This window comes from Nothobranchius furzeri, chromosome 5 (assembly GCF_043380555.1).
Source record: "Nothobranchius furzeri strain GRZ-AD chromosome 5, NfurGRZ-RIMD1, whole genome shotgun sequence".
NCBI classification, from domain to species: domain Eukaryota; kingdom Metazoa; phylum Chordata; class Actinopteri; order Cyprinodontiformes; family Nothobranchiidae; genus Nothobranchius; species Nothobranchius furzeri.
This window is the reverse complement of record NC_091745.1, coordinates 47,691,429-47,715,233: the sequence shown is the minus strand read 5'-3', so window position 1 is coordinate 47,715,233 and position 23,805 is coordinate 47,691,429. Positions and strand designations below refer to the sequence as shown.

Below are 23,805 nucleotides of genomic sequence, written 5' to 3'. Positions count from 1 at the left end.
GGGAAAGGAAGTGATGGGGGCACAGAGCCAGAGGGAGCATGGTGGTTTGGAGCGAGGATACTGAGGAATGGCAGGGAGTGACAGAGAGGAAGAAAGCAAGCCGGATCAGTATAGCTGGAGAGGGGGGAGGATGTGGCAGGCAGACAGAGTGGTAAGGGAGAGAGTTGTACTTAGAGAGGGGGAGTGGATGGCATGGAGTGAAAGGCAGGTTTCCAGGCCAGACTTGAGCTGCAGGAAATAATTTATGAGCCTGAACAAGATGATGCATCAGCTGCCTATGATGAATGATCTCTATGTGTATGTGTGTATGTGCCTGCAACAGAAACGGTGTGTGAACAGTGTTGCAGTGATATAAGCCAGAGGGCACTAGGCAGACCCCCCCCCCCCCCGCCACACACACACGGACACAGCAGTGTTGAGCCTATTAATGATTTATCACTATCTTCCACAAAGGGGAGGAGAACACAGGGTGACTCTTAAGAGAGTCATGGGCCCTACCCCTGTGTCTCTAACACGGGATGACCACTTCATGTTGATCCACAATCAAAAGCGTGCACACTCGGTCTGAATGTAAACTACTCTTGGCTCTGTAGTTAGTCTCTTTCCTGTTTCATCTAAAAGCCAAATGATTCAGGAGTATATTACCTTTCAGCCATTGCTTCATGCCTTGTGTTCATTTGCTCATTGTTTAAATGACCTTGTGGCTGAAGTTTGGTGCAACAAACATCTTTACATTTTTCATTACTGAAATTGGACTTTTCCTTTTTTGTACTTGAATCTTTGTATGGCCATGTCATATCTAAAATGTCTACAAAGACTGTTGTTTCTTTACACTGATGGAGGTTTTGCTGCTTTATTGTATGTTTTATTCAGAGTATGTATTTGGTGGTTTTGAATTTCTTTTATTTTCCTTTGAAGCTTTTGAGTGATAGGCTGTGTTTTCTGGATCACTATCATGGTGAAGTTGACATTATCTTGGCGAGTGTTTTGGTGCATCTTCAGGAGCTTTCAGGGTCATCTAAGGCCCTGTCCACACGTTGCCGGGGATCTGCCAAAATGTAGATATTTTTCTACGTTTTGGCCTGTCATCCACACGAAAACTGAGTTTTTTCACACGAAAACGGATCTTTTTAAAAACTCCGGCCAAAGTGAAGATCTGTGTTTTCTCCATTTTGGGTGTCTGCGTGTGGACAGGCAAAACCAGAGTTTTAAGGCCCGCAACGTCACTTTCCGCGACAAAAAAATGCTGACATCATGTGTGCGACCTGTGTTTACACTAGCCGACAGCATGGATGCCCTCAGAGTTGCGCTCGCTTTATCAATTGTCCAAGCGCTTTTTGCTTGTTTGTTTTTGCAAGCGGAATTACTGCTCCTTGCGGAAGACCACAGACGAAGGACGAGGTTAAGAACGGGGGAAGTACTGCCGCCTACAGGTCTGGCATGTCCTTAACAACGTATTTATCTGGGTACGTGTGGACGGAGTTTTGCTTTAAAACGAGGTGGTGTGGATGCAAGTTTTTGGAGGGGCGGATATTCGTTTTTAAAAAGACCCGGCTACGTGTGGACTAGGCCTCAGAATGTTGGTTCTCCAGCAGCTTTTGCTCCTACACAACCCTCATATCATCAAACTCTGACCCATTTGGTTTATTTTAGTAGAAACGCGATTATTTTATGGTTGGCTCCATGTATTCTGAATTCAATCTGTACCCAAAAGCAACATTCTTCTTTGCTCCGTCTGGTAGATATGTTCATTTCTAACAGCACTTCTCCACTAGCACCTACTCAGCATGGCTTCACTCTTTTTGGTGCTGTTCTATGGTTTTTTTGCACACAATGGGTACCAGGGTGACACTCCCTGTTTGGTATCGGCTTCACCTTGGTTGTACCGAGCCTGGCCAAAAACATGACAGTCACTGATTGACTTGGGTGTGGAGTCAGTGATGCTCCAGAATTTTTCTCCTCACCACCCACAGCCTTTTCTGTGGCCCTTTTTAGAAGACACACCATGCCGGTAAATCAGCGTAATACTGCCGCCACAGCGTGTCTTATGAACGCGCCATGGCGGCATGGCGATGCAGGAACGTTGCGGCATTTGTGCCATCACACTTGGTAGTAATATTGCTGCAACGCCAGACTTGGGAATGCATATTACAAATTGGCACAACGGAGGGAGGTGTCATGATCATGTGGGGAGTTACTGCTCAGCTCCAGCTGACAATGAAAGTAAACACGGGCCGTAGCTTTGGTTTTTTAAAACAGAACCAGCCAAGATAATAAACTGGAGTGACACAGAGCTCCAGGAGCTTCTCTTCATTAGAGCTGGAGCTCAGATCCGTTCGTGGGGACTGTGGAGGACAGACGTCTTAGGAGCGGATTGTTAGAAGAACTTAAGCTTGGCTTCAATCGTTGTAAAAAGCAAGTTATGTCCGAGTAAAACGGAAGTCCGTGATAGCGCAGAGACCACCCCATACCGCCTTTATATCGCCATTGTATAATCTTTTGTAAAAAGGACACGATAACGCCACGTTACCGCCATGGTCTGACCACCTATAAACAGCCTAAGGCTCCCTGATGCGGGCTCAGCGTTGTTTTATGAAGAGGCTGTTGTCTCTTCCTTTCAGAGTCTGCGGAAAAGCCACAGACTGAGCGGATTGTTCCACTTCCATGTTGCGTTTGTGTCACGTACAGATCATCTTGGGCTACTTTTCTGGCTCTGGAGGTGACCCAGCTATGACAAGCCTAGCCACTAGAGCTGTTTCACAATTGTAGTGGAAAACCATCCGAACTGTAGAGCAGAAGTGCCTTAGGCAACATTCTGTCTGTAGTATCATTTAAGAAAACTGATGAGCAGCTTTTATACCTCTTGATCACTGCTGTAACTGTGTCCAGCTAGATTTAATTGTAAACTATTTTTGACAACATTTTTTTTAATTATGGTTGACAGGCCATACTGTGGGTTAACACCGGATGTGGTAATAGCTGAGAGACAGTCTGGCAAGACATCCTATACATGTGAATATATAGCCTGGCCACGGCCCATAGACAGAGCTCAGTCATGGTGTGGACTCTACGGTTGTCTTTCACACCGTCTCTGCATGCTATTGGATAACGAACAACGTGATGTACTCACAGCTACGGATGTCTGTCAGTGGGGCATTCCACCATACAATGTTGAGGAAGACGCAAATACATCGTTTTTCTAAATAAAGGGCTTAGGTACCTCTATCTGCTCTTGACTCAAAGAAAATCTTGCGGAGAAAAATAATGTTGCTTCTGCTAACGTAGTCTGGATTTGTAGGCTAGCCGAGAGGCATTCCCAACACACATGTCATGTTCTGTGTCCCCTTGGTCCCCAGCCCCCTCCTGTTTGTCCTCTGCGTTCTCCTCATGTGTCTCCTGGTGTTTCCCAGCTTCTCAGGTCTCTCCCAGTCACCCCTCTGTAGTTTTATTTTCTATAGGTTGAGCTTTTCATCTTATTAGTTCCCTTTAGTGTTTGTGTCCTTCCCCACTTGTTAATTAGACTCTCTTACTCCTCTTGTCATTAGTTGTTTATCTTTGCCCTTAGTTTATAGGTTTAGTTATTTAGTGTTTTTATAGGTTATGTTATCTTCTCCTCTGCTTGGTTTTCCCTTCCCATTTAGTTAATTGATTTCACCTGTCCTCCCTCTAGGCCTCACTCCTCACACCTGTCACCTGTTCCCCTGATTGCTTCCCTCTGTGTTAAAAGCCTGTCTTGTCCTTCAGTGTTAGTTGGGTCATTGTCATATGTGTTGCGTTGTTCGTTCCCCTCTCGAGTCTCTCCGAGTCCATGCTCAGTTGCGAGCTTTGTTAATTTTGAGTTTTCAAGTTTTTGAGTGTTAGTCTTATTTTGTGCTTGGGACTTTTCAGCACATCCTACTTAAATAAAGGAATTGTTTTTTCTTAAAACCTCTCCTGCCTTTGAGTCGTTCTGGGTACTTCTGCATTCTGGGTCAAACCTCCTCTCCTAAACGTGACAACAGAATTTGAGTACTAACTAACAGAAAGAGAACTTTGTTTAAAACGTTGTCTGGAGTCAACCCTGTCTGGACAATATCTTATGAACCACTTTAAACTCTTAGAAAACAATCACTACATGTGCACCTAGAACTGGTTAACTGTTGGAGTCAATCCAATTCAAGATGGCCACCACAGCTGCTGACCTTAGAAATCACAGTGTGGCTATAACTCAGTAGCTGAGATGGTTTTACAATGTTGCCCCTAAACATTAGTGGTGAAAGACGTGGGTTAACCTTTAGAGGCGATGCTTGACACATTAACTCATCATTTGTAAATATAAAATGTTATTATTTTTAAACTGGCACGAAAAGCAGCAGGTTATGTGTTGTTTTGAGGATTGCTAATCCTTTTGTAATGTACTATACTTTATTCAGCACTGAGCATATCATCATTGAACTGTTGAATTCTCTTTTTAATTGGTTTATTTTTGCTTTGTTTTGTTTACACTGAATAAATATCTCACAGCACTCACAATTCTCAATTTTAAAAGTGCTGTCTTTGAGTTCTGTCTCAAACGGATGTTTATACATCCCCTGGTTTCTTTTTTACCCCTCCAATAATAAAGTGTTCTTTCTGCAGGGTGCTTTGTGTATGTCAGTGTTGTGGGGTGTGCATGTTACTAAGTGAATTTGGTGCACAGAACATGTCTGCGCTTTATGTCAAAGGGGGGGTCATTGAAAACCAGGTGTGCCAGCTTCTAAGGGCCTGTAATTACAGAAAACCCACATCAGACACATGAACTGTGCAAGCACAGATGTTCAAAGCAACGTCGTTTTTGTCATCTCCAAGTCTTTGAAACTCAAAGAACAAGTTCCTACTTGTTTGAGTATGAAAGTCGTCCACAGAGGAACACTTGAAGAGATGGTCGTCTCGCTGCTGATCTTCCTGCTTTTAAGATTCCCATTTGAAAGCATCTTTTAGCCCGAGGTTTAAAGGGTTTAAGTCTCTCCTGCCACTCTTGTGCTCCAGATTAAAACATATTAGCTGTTTCACCCCTTTTCCAGGAAGTCTGTAGTCCCGTTGAAACATGATGAAAACATTGTAATCTTAAGATGCTGCATTTAAACTTACACGCGAATGTTAGGTGTATGAAAAGTGCTTACTGAATTAACATTTTGTCCTGGTGGGACATGTTATAATGAGAGTAACTATTTTTCTCTCTTCTGTGAATCATAATGATGGAATTTCTCACATGAGCAACTTGTTTCTCACCACTTGTAAGAATGTCTTCCTCACTCAGTCCCCCACCGTCCTCTTTGCAGTGCCTGGCAAAGCTACACTCTCTTAAACACAGAAACGGTGGTTCTCCCCCGTGGGCTCATTAGTGAGCCGGCCCGCACAGCCTGGGGAGCCTTGGAACAGACCATTGTGCTGGTTCCCGGAGGGGTGCCGGTTGATCCATTTAGCTGTTGCTCCATGCCGTCCCCAGGTGCTGACAACATGCTGTGATTTGTTATAATGTATTATTAGCTTGGTTGTTTAAGTTGTCAGTTATCATTAGAGCTCCCATGTGGTTGAATATGATGTGTTTGTAAACTGTTACCATAGATGGTGGCATATCAAATGATTTTGTCATGAAAGTATTAGCCAGTATTGGTACTTTTTGAGCCTTTTCTTTGTTTTTGGTGGTGGTAATGTCAGGCTGTAGCACTATCAGCTGTTCCACTGAAGACTCTGCAGATTTTTGCTGTATTTATTTTCACATGGAGATAATTGTGCTAGATGGATCACCGTGCTCCTCAAATGCTCTCATTTACATATTGTTCAGCAGCAGAGAAGCTCTGTCTTCTCTGCCACTCAACACATTTAAAACAAAACCACATAAAGTTTCCTAATCTCTAAAAATCTGATCGTTGTTGTGTAACTGTTATAAAGACTGCAGGTGAGTGTGTGTGTGTGTGTCCAGCACAGGAAGAAATTAGCTTGTTCTTCTACGAATGATCACTTCCTGTTGAGGGTTTAGCATCTGCGGGAGAAAGGGTATGTTTTACGGTTTTATTTAAGACATGATGAGGATCATCGCCCTTCAGTGATGATTTAAGCCTATTTTAGGTTTCTGCGTCAGCTCCACAAGGGAGAGATGCACATGCATCGACAGACATTGTGCTCTCAGATTTCTCCGTCTCCTGAGGAGTGTTGCAAAGCTATTCCCTGTCAGGCCAAAAGGGGGCGTAGCACTGTTCTGGGGTATCCGTATCCTGTCATGTATCTGGTCTGCGACAGTGTACTTACTCTTTGGAGTCAAAGTCTCCTCCCTTTCTGGACGGCTCTTGGATCCCCGGGAGAATGAAAACCTGAATGCAAGTCAACGGGGCTAAAAGAGTTATTTTCTAATCTGTTTTGCCTTAAGCCCTGGATCACACATATGCTGTACTTCAATTTAAATGGAGAGTAATAATGGGTGTTTTGACCATGCCAGTCATGTACTTTAAGATTTATTGGCTTGTAAAAATTCATAATTAGCATGACTACATCAATCAATCAAATCAGACATCGGCACGTCATATGTGACGTCACCACAGAAGCTCCTCTCCTCTAGAGTAGCTACTACTTACCACATGGCCAGATTTATGGTGGTTCATTCCTCCTGAAGAAAGGATTTGAAGTTCGCTGAACTTACAGCCATTTTCCCTCTGTTTTTCTCCATGTCTGGTTTCGTGAAGTACATTTGCAGTCCTGGACTTATTTTCCCACAAAACCTAAAATAGCGTTTCCCCTGTTTGAAAATAAACACTTTCTTGGTATCAAAATATGTCTTTAAAATTCACGGATATCATATATGAAATCCATGGCACATAACAAACGAATTTAGAAAATAGCGTTTTTAGCCCCGTTGACTTGCATTCTTTTTTTTTTTCACTTTTCCGGTGTAGCAATTAATACATATTAATTATGACCAATAAGATGTGATATTCAATATAAATATGAAATATCAATCTGATTGATCTTTGAATGTTTAATCAGAAGATTCTAGAGTTCTTTGCTTCTTTAGTAAACATAAACACACTTCATATTAATTCAGAGTCAGTATATCAGAGAATCAGAATCAGAGAAAGCTTTATTGCCAGCGCTCCAGCAAACCAGAGCATAGGAACTTGACTTCGCAGAACAGCCTGACCAAGGTTACACACACATGTAGACAGAACAGATACAGGCAGACCACAAGAGCAGCCATAACGGCGCTCATTTCAATTAGATGAAAAGGGGATTACATGAGGAAAGTTGGGGGAGGGAAAAAAAGGTATACCAGAGTTACTCCCGGCAGGGTGTAGCTCTACTATGCAAAAAAAAAAGTTCACAACATGAGACTCCGATGGGGGGTGGGGGCTTGGATCCTGTTTCCTCAGTGGGAGCAGCCCTGTGTGGCGATCAGCCAACTGTATCCACAGGTGGTGGGAGATCTTGGGAGGAGCGCAGAGCACATTGAGTTCCTGCAGGTTGATTACCTCGCTAGGCAGAAGTCCACAATCTGTAGGTCGGGTTTTCACAGCATCTGTCTGCATTCCTTCCTTCGTGGGGGTTGTTGTTAGCAGCTCAAGGCTGCCTTGGCGTCAGATTTGGATAACAAGGCTTTGTTTGGGTCAGGCAGAGATAATTTTCCTCTCTGTCTTGAAGTCTGTATTGATCATTCAAGTCCTCCAGTGAAGCCAATTCAGGTTTTAAACATCTCCACACCATCCAGTGACCCTCTCCGAGATGACATTCATTTTGCGCACTAATACCGGTAACGCAGCAAGGACATTGTCCAGCTTACGATTCACCTCGAGTAACGTCCTAGTCTGTGAGGTCACCGCCCGGGCGGTGCTTTCCGTGGGTGCGGGTCGCACTCCAATCGCTCCCGACTTCCCAAATTTCCAGAGAAACAGATATCCTCCCACTCCGATCAGAAGAAATCCAGTGATCATCAAGCCAAATTTCCACATGTCTTCGACATCCTCAATGGACAACCGAGAGAGGCATACGATCCTCCAGACCTTCCAGTAATCGAGCGCATATCCCGTTGCGTGTGTCCCTTGAGGGCAAGTGGGAGCCCCCTCCTCTGTTCTCATCGTAGAAAAGATCTTATCAATCGTGTTGAATGACCAATTAATTAAATCCATTTCTAAAAAATAGGGATTTCCAGAAGAAATGCAGAGAAGCGCTCTGTAGGCAGACAGGACAAAGAGCCTTGTGAAAAAAGATAAGGGAGCGAAAGCAGAAGCGTCTGTACTCTGTGAGTTAAAAAATGAATTTAATTATTTTTCCTAAACTAATGATACATGACAAAATATAAATAATGAGATGTGATGTGGTGGATGTTGTAGCAACCGTTCTTTTTATCTGAGAGAAATTGTGAAATCTGGTTGTAAAAGAATTTGTTGTTTGTTTTAAACTAGAGTTGTTTATTTATAAACCTCATCAGACACCAGTATGCAGGCTTACGATACCCTTCGGTCCGGAGGGTTGCTGTCAGTGTGGTGAGGTCACCGGACGTCGAAACCACGATACTCAGAGATTAGTACTAGCTTCCTCTGAGTTCAGCTTCCCCGGCCATGAGATGCAAGCCGGTAGAGCCCTGCACGGGCCTAAAATCTGAGCCCGTGTCCGGCCCGGCCCGAGGGGGTGGAGCCCCAGCCCGACCCAGCCCGAAAAGGTTTTCAGGATTCTCTGGCCCGGCCCGAGCCCAAGCCCGACTTTTTTTAACCAACTAAATGAAAACAAAGTGTGTCAATCCTGACCAATGTGTTAAAAGATGTGCAGGATCCGAGCGTCGCAGAAGCGCATGCGGGAAGCTTCCTCCCACTGAAGCGAGTGTTTTCCAAACCCTGTCTCTCAGAGAGACTTGTCACTTAGAAAATGTTCCCTGATTATGAAACTTTGGCTGAATAGCGCTTGTTCCTGTCTCCAATGTGCTACACATCCAGGAGCCGTCTGAGGAGAATCCCAGAATCTGACATCCTCTTCAGCTCATGAGCGCCTATGATTACACACAAGCGTGACCCAACCCGGTCTCACAGTAAGACTGGGTTGGAACTGTTCAGGTTTACGCAGACAATCTTCACATAGAATTGACTTACAGATATAAAATTAATTCAGTAAAATATAAAGCATTTTATTTAAATATCCATTCATTATTTTACAAGCACAGAGAGCCGCAGATAGATGGAAGAGCCGCGGGTTGCCGATCCCTGCTCTAGTTCAAGATATCATTAAAATTTCAAAAGTGCTGAAAAGATTAAAAATGGGGCTTTCCGTGCATATACAATACATTACGGTAGCCACCGGGATTCCCTGTCTTGAGCGCAACAAACCACAACACAGATTCAGAGACGTGCGAGTTTGTCATCCAAAATGCTCCGTTTTATAACTTTTGAATGGTTGATCAGATTCAAATAATTCCAACGGTTCCTAAAAGTACATAAAAGCAGCTTTCCAACGATCTATAGCATGAAGCAATCAGAGTTAGAGAAAATATCGCTACGAGGGGAAATCCTGCTGTACAGCCTGATTGAAACGGAGCGCAGCGCTGCGGTGAAAGCGGATAACCTATAAAATGACATGTTGAGGACGCAAACTCAATACATCTCTTTTATTGTGAGGTAATAATTTCTCAGAGTTTTGCAGTTGCGGGCGGGAGTGGACATGCACGCTGCAGGTGCGGGCGGGAGTGTAACACACACATTGCGGTTGCAGGCTGTAATGGTCAGAATTTCAGCGGGAGCGGAGCGGGATGAAGAAAACAGTCCCGCACAGGGCTCTACTGCTGCGTTTAAGTGTTTTAATTTTTTTAATGATTTTGAATAAAAATAAAGGCGCCCGGCCCGGCCCGTGTCCGAGGTAATTACACAGTCGTTGGCCCGAAGCCCGGCCCTCGGGCCGTCGGGCCGGGCTGACCCGAGGGCCTAGGGCTTCAGTGCAGGGCTCTACAAGCTGGGGTCTGCAGATCAGGTGTGGAGTAGCTCTGAAAAGAGCTGTTGTGTCTGTAATCACCTACAGTGTCGCAGAAAGGTTTTGACTTAAGGTCAAATGAGTTTGTTTCAAAAGAGGCTTCTTTCCCGATTTGGGCTCAGCTGGAAACTGATTTACTCGGAAAGTAATTCTTGTTTTATTAAACTACTTTGTTATGATTTCTGGCGTATTCTGGCAAATCAGAATTTGACACGTTTCTGAGTATTTACCAACATCCCTCAGAAAGCCGCGCCTTCCTTCAGATTCAAGATTCTTATTGTAATGTATATAAGTGTAGACAATGATTAACTTGTTAAATCAAACACATACTGATTTGTGATATAAATGGATAATTGTAAGAACAATATTCATTTCAAATTAATTGGTTTAAGCACAGATTATTCAAACATTTCATTTAAACATCTTGTTCATTCATCACATATGATTATTTAACTTATAACTATAAAATCGTGGAGTCTTCACTTATGCAGAGTGAAGAATGTTGACGTCTGGCGTTCATAAAGTGATTGCAGGAACCTTGGGTGAGAATGTTTGTTTGAATGTTTTGTCTTCATGGAATGTCAACACACACTGAGCAGAAACTTCTGGGTTTAGAAGGCCAAACAGAAAGTGGATTTATTTCTGTAGATGAAAGGTTATTATGTTGGTCAATATAAAGGTGAAAATTGACCCTTTTGGACGTTATACTGGGGACCCATGGTCCGGAAGTAGATGGGTGTGACTTAAGACTAATTTATACTTCTCTGTCTGCGTGGGGACGCACGTGCGCAACACTATTATTTGTCCTTTTGAGGGTTCTCCAACAGGCTTGCTAGGACAGACGGAGTCGAGCTCTCTTTTCTAAACATCCGTCAAATGAGATGGAGAATGCAAGCACCGCCATTGCGCCCTCAAAAACATAAAGAGAGCTGAAGATATCTAGCAGCAGACACGGAGCAGCTTGAAGAACATCTCGTGGAAAAACTCTAGAAACATGAATGTTTTATTCTCCCATGACTGTAGAAGTGAAAAGATATGCAGCAAGCGTTTTATTCGTTGACTGAAATGATGGGAAACGTGGGTTCAGAGGTGGTGAGCGCATGAAGAGGTGGAGGAGAATGAGGGACAAAATTGTCCGTGTTAAAAAGTCTCTGAAATACAAAAAACACAATATAAACACAATAGTTAATGTACCATGTTGGACCGGATACGTGACAGGACACCACAGCACAGCGCTACGCCCTCCGTTGTCCTGACGGGGAATTGCTTTGCAACACTCGCCAGGAGACGGAGAAGTCTGAGACTAAAAGGTCTCTGTCAGTGCGTCTCTCCCTCGTGGAGCTGACAGAGATGTAAAAATTAGGCATTAAAAGTCACCACCACTAACTAGAACTGCAGCTGGTAACCAGAACAGTATTACTGTGGCTCGCGGTTCATCGACAGCCTGTCAGTTTTGTTCTTAATGCAACATTTTATGGACGGATAAAGGTTGGCAGCTGGGAACCGGGTAGCTCCAGCCCAGTTTCTGGTCTGGGAATGGGCATGGGACTCTTGATCATCATACAGACATAAGTAAATTCCTAACATTCTTACATGGACATGTTCTGTCATCCTTCCTCACGTTGCTTAACATTCACTAATGAAACCCAGTTTAAATATTAGTCCTGTTTTGTCAGATATTTGAAAATTCCAGCCATGTAGCAGAGAGACCCATTAAACCTTACCTCACCCCATATTATTCTATGGTAGACAAGGATTCAAACATTCTTCAGCTGCAGTAGGCGAATGATCAGATTAGAACAACTCTACAGAGTTTCAAAGTTTTAATCATAAAGTTTCTTATAAAAAAAATAAGGTTTTATAATATTTACAGTTGAGATTTCCTCTCAGGTTCCCTTAAACACAGGTGTTTGTTCTAGATTGACAAGAATGGCAAAAGGTCATCGCTGTCACCTGAGTGACGTTTACAGAATTACCATGAGACCTGGCCTTGTCTCACTTTTTATTTTTAGACTAAAGTTAACTTTATTTTGAAATAGTCTCTATTGTGTCTTGTATCCAGGGAGAGTTGTGTGTCAGTGATGTAACACAGTGAAACACAATAATAAACCGACGGAGGCAATCACTTCTGTTGTACTTCCTGTCTCCATCCACAATGAGTTTTCTGGAAAAACTAATTTCCTCAGCCATGGAGAATTCATTAGCTTGGTCCCATTGTCTGAGCAGACACTGTGGTGTGTGTGTGTGTGTGTGTGTGTGTGTGTGTGTGTGTGTGTGTGTGTGTGTGTGTGTGTGTGTGTGTGTGTGTGTGTGTGTGTACATGCAGCATACATAAAGCATATACACACAAACACACACACACACACTAATACATGCTGATCCATGCACACTTGCAGGCCCAGTTATTGTTGAGATGCTGTTCCTGGCTAATTTAATTTTCACGTCGTGATTACGTTAGTTCTTTGTGATTTTCTGCCTTTTGCTCCGTTCAGTTTTCCAGTAATTGATTTTCAGGTTGGTAACTTGTCAATAACAGCCCAGGAAAAGTGGGTCATTGTTCGTTTTAAGTCACACCTAACTGAAAATGCAAATGAACATCATTAGTGTTTTATTTTGTAAAGATTATTCTCATAAAAGTTGTCACACAGATTTTTGTTACTGTTTTCCTTTAGAAAAATGCAAAGTCAGCATATTTGTCTTACAGGATGACGCCGTTTCTCATCACATGGCTGTGAAAACCATCGAGAACATCTTCGCGACTGATTCTGGCCTCTCTCAACATTTGGCCACTACAGAGATGGGCTCGGCCCTCTGGTACCTGTTCACTCACTCCACTGTGGAGGCTGTCAGAGTCACCGCAATCTCTGTGAGTTTACATGTTTACTTAAACTCAAGGGTGTCATGACCATCTGTCAGAGCAGAGAATAGTTTGTGGGGCGGCTACTCATGCTGACTCTGGGAGAGTTTAGCCTGTGGTGAGGCGTCAGATGCCCCTCTATTCTTTTTCATTAGAAACAATTAGGGTTGTCACGATGTGAAAATTTAACCTCACGGTTATTGTGACCAAAATTATCACGGTTTTCGGTATTATCGTGGTATTTTTTTTAAACGTGTTATATTTTCAGACAACTAAATAAACCCTGTATATCAGGAAAATATTGTCCTCAGTTTGTGTCTAAATTTTGCCTAAAATGTGTTATTTTGTAATAATGTTGTTTATTTGTTTACATTTTTCCCCTTTAGTCTTTAAAATACCAGTATTTGCCCATAACTTCTTATTTTTTGTCTGTGTGATGTCATCCTTGTTAAAATATTAGATCAGACGATATTCAGTACTCAAGTAGCCTTCTAATCAGATACTTTTTTTACCCTTACTTGAGTAATAATCCCTATATCAGGAAAATATTGTCCTCAGTTTGTGTCCTTCCAGTGAGCTTTGCAGATTTGGGAAAATGTCATAAATTCATAATTATTCTCGGAGAGAGACCAACTCTTATCTGCCCCTGGGAGCCCCGTAATGCATAGCGTCATTTCAACATGGGGGTGTCCGCGACACGGTTTATATGCAGGTAGCGGCGCTGCGGCTGCTTTATATAGTGACTCGTTGCATTCTCCCTCAACCCAAATCCTCGGATCACGCATTTTAGCTAAAACGCTAACGTTAACTTGCCTTGCGTTGACTGTAGAGTTGTGGGTGATGGTCACGCAGATGTGTCATGAGATTTGAAGCGTTGCTGCCTTTCACAGACACTTTTTCTGCACGTGCTGCAAACAGGGTAGCCGTCTTCTATCAACTGTCCCTCGGCATTCTTCAAATATCCAAAAAAATGCCCATACTTCCCACTTTGTCTTCTTTGAGGGATAATAAATGTCCTGAGCGCTGCCGTCTCCTCCTTTGGTCATTATTTCAGCTTTAGCTTCAAGAAAGTTTTGGTTGTAAACAACAAAGTGCGCATGTGTTGCCGGCAACTTCAGCAGATGATACGGTGGCTGGTAAGGGTCACCACGCCTACACCGCGGCCACGGTAAACCCACCGAGATAATATAGTTTTTTAAAAACAATACAGTTATTATTATTGTCAACTTTTTTACCGGGGTTTCCCGCTACACCGGTTACCGTGACAACCCTAGAAGCAATGCATCCAACACAGTTACCTCAAGTAGAGAAAGACATTTCAAACAGGTATTTAGAGAACATTTCAGAATGTTTGAACACATTAGCTTGCTTGTTGCTTTCTTTAGGAGAAAATCCACAATAACTATGAAGATTTAAACTTTTGTTTTGAAATGGTGAGCAGCAGCGACAAATATACGTATTTTTAAATTCTGATTATTTATTTACCTGTTAATTGTATGATTTTTGTTGTGTTGTTCATTCATGTCTAAATAAACTAAAAGATGAATGAATGGTCAGTTGCAAATAACAATAGCCTGAAGGGGGGTCAGTGGAGGGGACAGAAATTTTCTAGGGCTGGCAATGCCCCCCCCACCCCCCCCACCCCCCGCCCCCCCCCCCCCTGTGTAAAGGAGCTAAAACAAACACTAATTAGTGAGAAAAGAAGGAAAGAACACACATTACTTACTGGTTTACTGACCCTCTTATGATAAAGTAATCCGTCACCTTCTGGTTAATCCCACAATTATTAAAATAAATGGGAAAGAATCTGTTTTTTTAATGTGGCGGTGTAACTCTACCCACCTTTCAGAATCAGGACAGCTGTATCAGACCACAGAGTGTGATGTCACTTTAAAACCAGAGCGGAGTGAATTACGTTGCTGGTTATTTGTTACACGTCTCCTCGTCTTAGTTTTAACCCAACACCAGAGACTTGGACGCAACATGCTGCGTTTACAGGAATCAGACGACTCGCTGTACGTTACCTCTTCAGGTGCACACTCATTCATTGTTTTATTTCTCCAGGCTCTTTCAAGGCTGACCCGGTTGGATCCAGCAGTGTTCCTGTCAGTGATGGACACCTGTGGCCCTGCAGCCATCTTGGAGGGCATAGGTGGAGCAGGGGCCAGGGTACAGCAGCACCTTCTCACTGCTGTGGCCTCTGCCTTACTCACCTCACACATCCAGACCAATCGCATCACACAGAGCCGGGTATTTACACCTCATCTGTAGAACAAGGCCAGACGCCTTCAGACAATAAACCAGCTAAGATGCACATCCTGTTGTTATGTTGTGCTGCTAAAATGGCTGCGGTGATGTTTGACAGGCTGTACTGATGATTTCTAATGAGGACAGTTTGATTAGGACAGGTCTAGTGGGTGATGGTACTGATGAAACCGTTCCACACGTAGCGGAGGAATGAAAACACTCATCAATAATATAATCATCATCATCCATCCTCTGTCTGGCTTTGTTGGCGCGCCTCTTTCTCCTTTTTTCCTCACAGTTCATGAACTAAATCTGAACTGTGAATGAACTAATTTGTTAGGAATAACTTATTCAGTTTTTCAGAAGACAGCCCATCCAGTGTGCTAATCTTGGCAAAGCAGACCAGCTGAAATTGATTTGAGGGTTTTTAAACTTGGAGTCTAGAATTGGTAATTGACTCTGAACTGAATGTATTTGCATTGAGCATTTCCAATTTAACACTAGAATACAAACTTAGTACTTCAACTCTGCTCTAATTATGAGCTGATATGCAGTCACCCCTCCCCCTCTCTCCCCTGGCACAAAGACAGAGGGTCCAAGAGTTTGTTTACACAGAGCTGTGTGTGTGTGTGTGTGTGCGCGCGCGTGCGCGCGCGTGCGTGTGTGCGTGTAACAGCACAGACTCTAATTTGTTGAGTGTGTCAGTATCTGGGCTAATTGGCTGAATGAAAATGCTGCAGCCTTCCACTTCAGCAAAGCATTCTGGGTTGTGGGGAGGGACTTATCAGCTAAACACACACTGCTGAGCTTTGAAATTAATTAACTTGGTGTGTTGCTCCGCAAACACACAAGCATGCTTCCACATTTGGAAGTGTCTCTCTCACACACACACACACACACACACACACACACACACACACACACACACACACACACACACACACACACACACACACACACACGCTGAGCTGGTGATAATGGTGGCGCTAATGAATCCCGGTCAGTCGTGATTGTGTGTTTTCCACCAGTGACGTGCTGAGTGAACGGCTGAAGCAGGTTTCGGTTTATGATGAAACGGAACCTGAGATGATTTTATTTTAGTTTTATTGTGTTTTGTACTTTTTTACTTATGATTTAAACACCTACTTTCTTCTTCTCTTTTTAACAAACATTTATGTTTCAACCAACCAACTACTGGATTAAGATTTGTAACTAGAATGTATTCTTTTTAAAACTGATAGACTTTACTGTAGATATTAGACCTTCTAAAAACGTTTCCGTTGTGTTTGTGTGGCAGGATCTGGTGTTGAAGGTGCTGCGCTGCCTAGAAAGCCCGTCGACTCTAACGAGAGCGAAAGCATTACTGCTGCTTCTGCTGCTGATGCAGAACAACACACACACTCTGCTTTACTGCTGTCAGCACAGGTAAACACCACACATCCACACACACACACATAGGGCAGCCACAGTGTATGCCTCCCAGTTATACATAATTACACGTTGTTTTCTCTCCTATTTAGAAAACTTGACATGAGTTGTTTTATTTGACGAGGTTATTGACAACTAGAAACCGACCTCTGTGAGCGATTACATTTGATTAGTTATCATTTTGCAGATAGTCACACAGCCCTAAGTGAAATCAGTCTCTAGCTGGGTGGGTAATGTGGCCTAAAATCCTGTCACAACATCTGGGGTTTTATTTAGATCCACCGTAAAAGTCTACTCAAAACTAAAGGGTAATATAGCGGTGACTCTCGGGCATTTGCTCTCATTCTCTTAGAAAAACAGCAAACCTCTAGCCTAGTGAACTAGACCAAATTCTTGCTTTGCAAAGTTTGGTCTAGGCCAGTGTTGCCAGATCCAAAATCCCACAATATCGTACAGAAAGGCCTAAATTATCATTTTTCAGTACAAATTATCGTACATTATAAATTTGATAACAACGTTCTATAAACGACTTCTCACTCCAATATAATATAACAAAGAAGGTGTTTTATATTGCCCTGTTTAATAAACATCTTTAAAACCAGTAATATAATGCCTATAAACATGCAGAGTGTGTTGGCACCACTCTGTCCTATTTATGTCATTTCTACATAGGTTAAAAGCACGCGACAAAACATCACAGCAGTGGAAAAACTGACCCAATAAATGACAAAGCAGCCTACTCACCTAGTTGCTGATCTCGATCTCCATTTGATTCACTGTCTGTCGCAGCAGAATGCCTTTAATCACCTGTACTAAGTGGTCTGTGCTTCTCATTGCAATGTTGTGCTCGGCTAAAAAGCCACATAGCTTGATTTCAGCATTTTTCACATAATTTTCAAACTTCTATTTTTCATTAGTTTGCTGGAGACATTTAAGTATAGATGTCTGGTTTGGCGCAATGCATTTTACCCGTTCTTTGTGTTTAGCTCCCTTTGCGTGAGAACAGTGATTTCTGATACCATCTGGAGGTTGCAGCAACGACAGAAAGCCTTGGTTTCGTTCCCCGTAACAGGTGCAAGCCATCCTTTGAAAATAGGGTCCGACTCCCACGCAGGACGATAAACTTGTGTCCGGTGTTGCTTTGCTTTACCTTCATCCGTCCCTTCTCTGGTTAGAAGCCATTGTCTCGTCGCTCAGTCCTCCTAGATTAGACTTAACTCGGCGCGCTCGCAGGCAAACAGCAAAAACTGGCGGGCCACTGCCACATTATATAACCTTACAGTTTCTCGCGAGAGTAGGCCCTATCGATGTGATTGGGCTATTTATTGTACAGATCCAGAGTCAGTTTTTGTAATAGACACAATAGCATAAACCTGTGAGCACTGAGGTGAAATCTGACTTCAGAACAGTTTCAAATTATGTAATTGACTTGAGAAAGCCACAGCAAACGACGGTGATACTAGATGCAATGTGAAATTATCGTACATTTGAGGATTTTTGAAACTATTGATCGTACATCGTACAGAGCCCAAAATTATGGTACAAATACGATAATTATCGTACATCTGGCAACACTGGTCTAGGCATGCTCCATTGGAACCTCCTCAGCTCCTACCAGGACTCTGGCTAGCCAATCACAGCTCTCTAGAGGGGTTTCAAACACATAAAGAGCTGTGATTGGTCCATAATGGTGGGCCAATCATAGTGCTCTATCTGCTTAGTGAACAAATCACAGAGCTTTATCCGCTTTGTGGGCCAATCAGGGCACTCTATATGCCTGGTGGGTGGGATGATGCAGCAGAGTGAAACAAGAGTATGTCACATTCTTTGTCCAGTGGAATGCAGAGATCATTTGAAAGACAACGGTAGAACCCGCCCCACAACCGAGAGCCGTCAATGGAGCATGGCCAGACTAATTAATACATTTATTTAGTCTGGCTTGCCAGACTAGCAAACCTCACCCCTTACGTGCACAATTTACAAATGGAACGATGTTGTATAAATGTTGTGTCATTGAAGCAAGTAGTGAATGGAAGGAAACACTCAGAGACTAAAGACAACACTGTTCAGACATCAGCCATTTAAACAGCAGCCTATAGAGGAAACGCTCGTTTTAGGCTGCTTTTATGACGCATGCTAATGTCATGTTAAAGCAGCCACCACCATTTGGCACAGGCCGACGTGCGGCCGTAACCAGAGAACTCACCTCGCGATTGTTACTACTAAAGTCAACCCATTCGTGCCAATCTTTCTGATATCTGTTCTCTAGTCCAGCTGACCAGGAACTTTACTATCTGGTCACATTCACCTATTCGTTCATGCACTCACACACTAAAATCGGGGCTACATGGGGTTTAGTGACTTGCTCAATAGCTGTAGCCCGGTGAGCCTTCCTATATATGTGAATACAAAGTCTGGCCATGACCCACAGGCAGAGCTCAGTCGTGGGGCGGGATCTGCGGTCTCTGCATGCTATTGGGCAACAAACAACGTGACAAACTCACCTCTACAGATGGTAAATGTCCTGTATTTGATATAGCGCCTTCTAGAGTCATAGAACCCCCCAACGTGCTTTACAAAACAGCCAGTCATCCACCCATTCATATACTGGGTGTGATGAGCCTCATCGGCTGCCCTGGGGCACTGACGGAGGTGAGGCTGCCGTACACTGGCTCCACCTGCCCCTCTGACCACCACCAGCTGGACGTGTGGGCTAAGTGTCAGTTCAGATTTATGGAACGAGTGTTTGATATATGGAGTATACGTGAGGCTCCGCCCACCTCTAGCAGCCACAGAACGTAAAACTTCTTGTGACCTTCTCAGTTCTGCAGCAGACCTGCAAACTGATAACCAGATGCACGCTGAAGCCTTGGTCTTAGAATAGTCATTTTATTTTGTGCCTTTTTTACATTCCCGCTGTCCTGAGACCTACACTCGTCGGACAGCCTGTTGGACAGCTGGCTAAGTGTTTGGCTGAGAAGTACGTGTTCACACACAGTTAGGGATTTCCTTTACTCATTCATCTGTGTCACCTCATCCACAACAGAGTCACCTGGTTTGAATACGCTCAGAAGGAGCTCAAACCTTTGGAGGAACTTTTATTTGGGGTTTTGAGCTGAACCCAAGCCACAATGAGAGGACAGCTGCTGTCCTTAACACCAGCATCGGGTTGAGATGCTTTCAAACACACTGATCTGTTGTGGGAAGCAGATATTTCTTAGACGAGAGGTTCTCACTCACATGCTGCGTGGGGTTGTTGACAGTGCACTCGTAGTTGGCCTGAGCTCTGAGTTAAAGCAGCACAGCAGCTGTGGGAATTATAGGATGAATATATGTTCCCAGGACACGTCATTTATGCTGCTGAACGTTGCAGCTGCGCTAGAACTTCAAACAGTTCATTAGCTGCTCGTCCCGTGTTTTACCCCACGCCACACAGTGCAGCAATAAATGTGAGCAGCCCATATGGTCGGATGCATATGGATGATTCTGTCACATACATGCAACCCGTCCCGGGGTAATTCATAACCAGTTGGTCTTTCACTTTAAAAGCTTTGACATCCATCACCCTCATTAGTGCTGCAGCCATTTCTTCTTCCCTTTTTCCTTTATTTGGTCCATTTCTATTTAAATGCCTCTTTTAACCTCTCAGAATTATATTCTAGTAAATAACACATGACTTGGGTTGGATGTTAGGATAGGGCGGTGAATGCTTATGGCCCACAATGCAATAAGCAAAAGACATAATTAAGAAGGAAGTAAAAGTGAGTCAGGAGTGGAATTGTAACTCCCATCAGGAAGTAAAAACTGGAAGTATTTAGAGGAAAACATGTTGAAATCACAGGATGGTATCTTTAGACACTTTAGAGTCAGATGCTGCATTTGGTCGCTTCTTATCACCTAAACGTTTTATGAATGTCGTCATTGCTAATGTGCAGTAAAATTAAATTGGGTTTATTACCCAGAAGTAGGTTTGTAGAGTAAAAAGCTAACTTTGTGTCAGAAACAGTGCCTGACAGAAAACAGTAGTGCATCACGACCTTTTCCAGCCCCTCATTGCTGAATGTCTTATACTTGTCAACATGTCATTTGTTTGTGCTTGAAACAGGATTACAGAACTGAAAAGCTTTTTTAGGCATTTCCTCTTTAGCTATTTTCCTCTTTCTGTGACTCTTTCTTCATGTCAGACACACACAACCTCTCAGTGTAAACTGAGTCTGAGTTGTTAAAATTTGGCTTGCCTGTCTCTCTCCCACAGAGAACGCTGCATGACTCAACCATACCACATACAGAGTCATGTATTTCCCAAGTCCCGCTCTCACACTGGCTCGAGTTGAGTTTAATTAGCACCTCCATGGTGAAAATATGTGTGAGCGTGTTTCTGAGAGATAAACTTGCACAAATCTCACAGAGGAAGTGTTAAGATTGACAGCGAGAGAGGAATGTGTTGGCTTTCAACACACACACACCCCGTCACACAGCGGGAGGCTTGTAGGTCAGTTATATATGATAAATCTGAGTCTCTGACACAAAGCCGGGGAGTTTGTTTGTTTTTATATAGCTGCACTTGAGCAGTTTATTAATTTTTTTAAAGGGATATTCCACCTCAAAGTGAATTTTGTCTATTACTGTATTTCCCAGAGTTAGATTAACCAGAGAAAAGCATTTTGTAACCAGCACAGTAATTCTCCTGGTCTGGCTGCCGCCCGTCTGCCTTTGTCTAGCATAAACAATGGAAGTGAATGGGAACTAGTAGCATTTTGTTTGCGAGTGACTCAATAATGACACCAACTATTCATGTAGAGCTCAATAATCATGTCGACTGCAAATGAAAAGTAAGAAGTAACACGAAGTATTAGAAGGAGCCGATTTAGACTTGGGACTATATTACGACAAAGCACCACTGTGAGCCGCTGCTGCATGGTGCATGGATATAACTCAGTGGTTGGAAACGCAAGAGCTGCCCGGCTTCTGTAAACAAAGATACACGTGCGATCTGCACATTATTTCTTTCCTTAGTTAGTTGTAGAGGCTTAATACAGGAACATGCCAGTTACTTGTGTAGCAAAGGGATGTGAAAACAAGCCGAAGGCATACGGCACCTGGATGTTTCACTTAACATTCATGGACTCACCCATCTTGACTTGTGACGGGGAAGGCTGTTGTTGGTTTAGCATCTAGCAAACAGCAGAGAATGTCTCAGCTAGTAGAAGCTAACTGTTAGCATTAGCAACTCCATCACACAGCAGAACTCCTCCAGGCTTGTGTTATTTGTGGGGATAAAACATCAACGTTGCAGAGCAGACAGAGTCAGTGGTAGAGTTGTGTTGCTGTTAGCCAATGAGAGGATAGATGTCCGCATATCAGTAAGTAAAATACCAGATCTTGTCATGTTCAGCTCCCTATTCTTCCAGCTAATAGGGAGCCTAAAACCTGATTCATGCTTCTCCGTCTGCGTCAGTGCGGAGACACGCAACGCCATTATCCGTCCTTGCGTAGAGCTCCGGCAGGCACGCAAGTATGTACGGAGTCGAGCCCACTTTTTTAAACATCCGTCGAACGAGACGGATTACGCAAGCTTATGATTGGTCAGGACGCCGCTGTTGTTTACAGCACCGCCATTGCAAAGAGAGCCGAGGATAACTAGCGGCTGACACGGAGAAGCTTGAAGAATACCTCGCGAAAAAACTCTAAAAATATGAACATTTAATTCTCCCGTGACTTTAGGAGTGAAAAGATGCACAGCAAGCGTTTTATTTGTGGACGGAAATGATAGGAAACGTTGGTTTAGAGGTAGGGAGCGCGTGAAGAGGTGGGAGAATGAGAGACAAATATGTCTGTGTTAAAAGTCTCTTATATACACAAAAAACACAATATAAACACACTATCTTGGACCGATACATGACAGGATACCACAGAACAGCGCTACGCCCTCTGTTGTTGGCCGGGCAATTGCTTTGCAACACTCTCCAGGAGACGGAGAAGTGACGGAGAAGTGTGAGAGCAAAACACTTGCGTCAATCCGTGCGTGTCTGTCCCTTGCGGAGCTGACGGAGAAGCATAAACCAGGCTTAAGTCACTTCCGCACAATGGGTCCCCGGAAGAACGACAAAATGAATGCAAGTCAACGGGGCTAAAAACGCCATTTTCTAATCCGCTTGTTATGTTTCATGAATTACACTTATGATGTCCGTGAGTTTTAAAGACACATTTTGATACCAAGAACGCGCTTATTTTCAAACGGGGGGAAACGCTATTTTAGGTTTTGTGTGAAATGTTTTTTTCTTTTTAAAGAATCATTATAGTGTTAAAAACAGCTTAGAGGTGCTTTAATACATGTTTCCCTGAAATACGTAATCTAGCGATGAAACGCGTGAATAAGTCACGTATGTGAAGATGGCATGGAATAGCTGGATGTGTCTGTCTAGACTTGTGATGTACCTGGAGAGAGACCTGCGGAAGGCAACTCCTCTGAGGGAGAATCCCAGCCAGTCAGGATACCTGGGTCAGTGTCTGGACCTTCTGCTTGGACATCTGAGTGCCACTGCACCAGTGATAATGGGTGAGCACTCACAAGTACACACTTCTGTTTGTTTCTTTTTCATGAGTACTTACGCCACGTTAGAAATGTCATTGCTTTTATGTTGTAACGACAGTCAGGTCTTCCCTTACTTTTATTCACTAAATCTGCACACATATAATTTATAGTGTAATTTAATAACCTTACAAACTACATGAAACCTGCACTGAATTGCATTTAGAGTCCTAATTTTACTTTAACTTGATTCACAAACAAGTCTTTTTATAGGTGTACAACTGGAAGATATCACCACCTTAGCTAAAGCTGCAAATGTATAATTAAAGCTTTTCCAGATGCTAGCAGTCACATCACATGTGGTTTTTTGTTGTGCTTTTGTAGCTCTAGTCTCGTCTGCTCATTCACTGGTTTTGTCTCGACCGTGTCCGCTCTTCTCTAGAGGATGTTTTAAACGCACTGGGAGGGGTTATCGGGAGACGACACCCTTCTGCTGCTCAGAGTAAACAGCTTAAACAGACTTTACCAACAGTCTCTGTCGTTTTGGGGCTTCTTTCATCTCAGGTAGACAGGGCCCAAATCATTTTCTCTGTTTGATTTATTTTTGTCTGATTCACTGAAATGATCTGATGTCATCTATCCTTTTGTCTTCTTTAAGCTGTATTACAGTATTTGTGACATTGTTTATTTGGCTTGATTTCATCTCTTTTTCCTACATTTGGATTTGTTTTATTTATTTGCAGCATCACACTTTAATTTTTTTGTTATCCATTAT

General features: G+C 43.1%; 1 protein-coding gene across 9 annotated transcripts in view; it reads left to right on the top strand.

The window, feature by feature from the left end:
- LOC107378798 (serine/threonine-protein kinase ULK4) overlaps positions 1-23,805 on the top strand; it is a 161,821-nt gene that overhangs the window by 51,284 nt on the left and 86,732 nt on the right. For all 9 annotated transcript variants that reach the window (XM_070550837.1, XM_070550834.1, XM_070550835.1 and 6 more), the window contains 5 exons: positions 12,671-12,832; positions 14,888-15,073; positions 16,368-16,495; positions 22,924-23,057; positions 23,473-23,594. In XM_070550837.1, coding sequence (XP_070406938.1) covers positions 12,671-12,832; positions 14,888-15,073; positions 16,368-16,495; positions 22,924-23,057; positions 23,473-23,594 — 732 coding nt within the window. The remainder of the gene's footprint in view (positions 1-12,670; positions 12,833-14,887; positions 15,074-16,367; positions 16,496-22,923; positions 23,058-23,472; positions 23,595-23,805) is intronic.